This window comes from Sporothrix brasiliensis (genome assembly GCF_000820605.1).
Source record: "Sporothrix brasiliensis 5110 chromosome Unknown Cont22, whole genome shotgun sequence".
In the NCBI taxonomy this organism is placed as follows: Eukaryota; Fungi; Ascomycota; class Sordariomycetes; order Ophiostomatales; family Ophiostomataceae; genus Sporothrix; species Sporothrix brasiliensis.
Window position 1 is genome coordinate 537,620 of NW_024467141.1, and position 4,654 is coordinate 542,273.

Sequence of the window (4,654 nt, forward strand, 5' to 3'; positions counted from 1 at the left end):
TGAGCAACGACAAACCCTATATACTGTTTCTGATAGTTATGTAGTCTTTAGCGTTTTGTGGCTGGCGATGTAAGACGAACGCGGGATAAAATAGGGGAATGTAAACAAAGCAAATTCCAAGTCGCTACCAAAACGTCGGGTCCCAGTGATGCGAGGCCGGCCGCTAAAATTGCCCTGAAACGTCCGCGTAAGCAGCCAAGTTCCGATCGACAGGCGACCCACCCCGCGCACAGCACTGGCGCGTTTCCTAAATTAGTATGTCGTACTGCGCTTTAGGTTTCATCGTCGGCGTTATTTTGTTTTCGTGTTAGTCTTTTGTCCCCATTTCCCACTGTGCCAAAGAGCCCAAGCACGTAATCTTTTTTCCGAAGACATACAGACAGAGACGGGTTGTTTGTTGTACGCAAAGCCTGTTTCTTCTTCTGGGCTTCTGCTGCTTTTTCCTTGCAGAAACCAAGTTTCATCTTCCTTTAGACAGCACATTTGTGCCGCCCCTTTATTCACGATGTCGTGTATTGTAGTATCTATTTTACTTTTGATCCCTCTCGTATGTGGTGCAGAAAAATCACGAAACATCTTTATCTCGCCAAACTTGGAACCTATTTATGGGAGTTAGAGATGCAATTAATATGGGGGCCGAAAGTGAACGAACTTAGACAACAAGCTTGCAACTTGGGTCAAAATTTAAGTAAGGCAGGACAGAGACAAATAACACCATAACGAGAGGCGCAAATTCGAAAGTTGCAGCGCCTTCAACATTCCATCTCATCTCGCATAACATAGAAACGCACATTCATGTTGCCAACTTGTTCCGCAGACCCGCCAACTCCTGTCTTACATCGTGCTCTCGACGCACAACGTCGTCCAAAAGCGAGGAACTGTGCATGCCCTGTCCATATTGCAACAAGAACGAGCTGTTGCTTCCTGACGACGAAGAGACAGATGTCGCCGTCGATGCCGATGCCGACGCGTCCCAATCCGTGAGGCCGACAAAGCCATCACCTACACAGAGGTCGTTCGACACCACCAACGGAGGATGGGGAAAGTAGCTGGTGCTCATTGTTGGCAAGGATTGCTGGTGTTGTTTAGCCAGCGCACTCAAAGTCAAGCTCTCCACTTGAGTGGTGGAGGAGAAACAAGTCTGCGTCATGGCGACCACGTTTGTGAACTGGCATAGGAAATCGTCCGCCAGGCGTAACCCCAGTCCGAGCTGCAGCGCCGGTGTTGAGACAATGGGGAACCCTCCGACAGACACGTCTGGAAAGTGAAAGACCTTTAGGCATGAGAGTGCTGCCATGTCTTTCCACGAGGCCGAGGCTGTCGCAGACTGTAGAGATTGCTTCAAGTCGCCTTCGCTAGTGGATATGAAGCTGTCACAGCTGTTGTGAGAGGGTGGAGGGCAACTTTCACTGCTGGCGATAGCGTCCACAATATGGAATATACGATGGTATACATCCAGCAATGCTGCGTATGTCGAATTTGCGAGGACCACAAAGCTTTCGGCGTCCACTCGGTCGCCGGTCTTGTTTCTTGTGGCGGCAATGTCCTCCGTAAAGGTCTGTGTCGTGTTTTCATTTTGGTCATGGCAGGCAATTTGCACCACCTGAATAAAATTGCGTGAGACAGCAAAAAGGTCTCCCATTGGGAAATATTGATCTTGTGGTGTTCCCGCGGGGGACTGGCCATCACTTTGCGTACTGCCACGGGAGCTTCCATGGCTGCTGTGTGTGACATTCATTCTTTCTAGAATTATGCCGCCGCCGCTTCCCACTGTCGTGATCATATTGCTCATGCCCCATAACTGCGCACTAATATCGCAGAGATTTGACATTAATGGCTTTGATACAGTCTTGCGTGGTATGTGGTCTGCAGCGTGATGCTTTGTCGGGATGTCTTTCGACGTGAGGTGTGAAGAGCTACAATAAGAAGCATCTCCAGAAAGATAATTGTTGGAGCTCACTCCATTTGGGGGTATGTGCGGTGGGAATGACATTTCTGGCATTACCGCTATGCCCGGCACCGCTTCCACATCAACCTTACATCTCAGCTCGTTGGGTCTGGCAAGATCTGTGACGTACGGGCCATGACAGACGGTCGGGTTAGTGACCCACAACTGAGTGAGGTCGTTCTTCAATTGAAAGGTTGAATTTGTGGGCGCGGTACCCAAACCCTGTGACGATTCTGGTATGTTGTCCACTGATCTTGAGATACGATCCCGGCGGAAAAGCATGTTCTGGTCACCCTGGCAGTCGATATGCTGTGGAGGCAGAGCCTGATAGATTTGGTTCCCATCGAATGGGTAGATGAGATGCCCGGCATCGACATTGTGTGTTGGCCACAGATTTTCGGCCATTCCGTTAAAGCTGTACGGGCCAGGATATGGTATTCCTGCCTGTGAGTAAAATGGCATGGGTGATAACCCACCATTTCTTTTTTTCTGAGAGCGGTGATCTTGTTGTGACGTGGACGTGTTGGCAGCAGTGGTGCTGCTGTTTGATTTTCTGAATCGCAAAGATGGACTTGACTTGCACTCCGCCTTGAGTCGTACGCAACGCTCGCAGGGTTCGTTTCCGAGTCGCTTGCAACTGAGCTTTTGGGTGTGGCAGCGATTGCACGCCCTTCGAATGGGTCCTTCTGCCATTGTGCCTTGTGATATGGAAGGTGTGTCGAACAATGCTCGGTACGAGGGAAAAGAAATATTGACAGGTAATTTGAAATGGCATGCCTCGAAGCAATGTGGTTCGAAAATTAAAGACAAATCGATATAAATCAGTCTCGGTGATAAATTCACGTCCGTCTACCAGTAGGTTGAGATCGGACGGGACATCACATACATATATACTCCTTTGATGCTTCCACTTCCTGTAGCCAGCTCGCAGATAACGGAAGAATGCTTATGTGGCACCTTGTAGTGGATGGGAGGCTGACTTGACCTAAGGTGATGGCTACTAACTCGGTAGGCAGCTTGAGACGGGACTTACCTGAAGGAACCATAGACAGCGTTACTGTTCATCATGGTAGGCTCTCAACGAATGGAGGAGCTGCAACAATGTTGAGTCATTAGTGCATTAGCACAACATTTCTCAGGGGTAAAAAGACGCGATGACACGCAGATACGAGAATAAACAAGCGAGAGAGAAAGGAGGAATAAAAGGTAAAACGCACAGAGACCTGCGTTGGCTGTATGCACAGGCGAAGCTCAAGGACTTGACTGACCACGCCAGTCCTTTTTGGGGAATCGTAATCCGATTGCAAATACGCCTCAGTACTGCAGTGTGGTCACTCGACATGCAGAACCTCGGCTGCTCTTTGATTTAGGATACGGTGCCGGCATGGTGGCTTCTGAGACGTGTGGTGTGCTTGTGTGTAAAAAAGCATGGGAACAAGGCCATCAAGTCCAACGATGAAAATGATGTTGGCCTAAATGTTACGCAAAGCTTAGACGATAAACTGCACATCCCAGGGGTGTAATGATCCGTGTTTAATCGAGTTCGTGGATGGCCTTTATGTTGGGACTCATGTCGTGCTCGAGGCGGCACTCCTGTATCGAATGTATTTGTTGTCAAGATATGGTGAGCCTGATCGTTGTATCACGAAGAAGGAACAGATCCTGCACTAGCGTGCATTTGCACGAAGAAAACACAAAAGCGGACAGGGGTTGGGATGCAGACTCGGCTACTTTGCAGTGCAAAATATGGCTAGACCCTTGTCGTCGTCAGGGTTGTTGCTTTTCATGGGCCGGATGCAAATCGAGCCTTGATCGTGTATGAGCGGCTTTTGGTGGCAAGACGAGCCGAGGGCTTGGGACAGGAACGTGCTCGAACGTCCGTGCCAGGCAATATATCTTGTCTGCAATAGATCTGGACGGTCCGGGCCCAAATTTTACCATTTGAACGGGGCAAATACCAGGGCACGACGATAGCGGGGACGGCAACTGATGGAGGCGGTGAAGTGCAGCATCTCGTGCAACCTTGATCAAGAAGATGCAGACAAAACTCTATGAGACAAAAACACATTAGTCATGGCATAAGCCTCGAGACGGCTTCAAGACTCACCACGCCGATTCCAGCCGGGCTACCCAGAAAGGATGAATGCTCCGCACAATACTAGCAGTGCAATGTCCAAAGCTGTCGCAGACTGTTAGTGAAACGAAAGAGCATCCTCAAACTGGAAAGCCGTTCACCGCCATGTTTAAGGGCCTTTCGCCTGATTTCGAAGTTTTGGTGGAAGTAAACTGAACAGTACTTTGCCGCGTGAAAACGCAAATGTCTCCGGGGATGACGGTTGATGTCGTGCTACCCAAGGTAGTGTCTCGAGAAAGCGACGAACCTATCGCGAAGGGATACATTGAGGTAGTGGTGTCGCTGTCTCGCCATTCGTGCTGCTTAACACGGCATACAGGGGAATGCAAACAAATCGACTGGGGTTGAGAGATCCGTGGCGGCGTTGCCTTCGGATAGAAATTGTGCTGTCAGCTAGCCAGAAACCCCATGAGCGTCCATCAGATTAGCTGCAGACTCGCACATTACCCGATCTTGCAGGTTAAAGACGCAGGCTGCATCAGAAGACGAGACGAGATGGGTGGGCAACGCAGAACAACCTACAAATGGGCCATGCGGACGCCAAAATTGGGGAATTCCGACGAAATACAGTG

General features: G+C 49.7%; 1 protein-coding gene across 1 annotated transcript; it reads right to left on the reverse strand.

The window, feature by feature from the left end:
* Positions 1-793: 793 nt before the first annotated feature.
* On the reverse strand, positions 794-1,060 carry SPBR_08767 (uncharacterized protein; the record flags this gene model as incomplete). Its single annotated transcript, XM_040767005.1, has 1 exon — positions 794-1,060. The coding sequence occupies one exon, from the start codon at positions 1,058-1,060 to the stop codon at positions 794-796; it is 267 nt and encodes an 88-aa protein (XP_040614425.1).
* Positions 1,061-4,654: the final 3,594 nt, after the last annotated feature.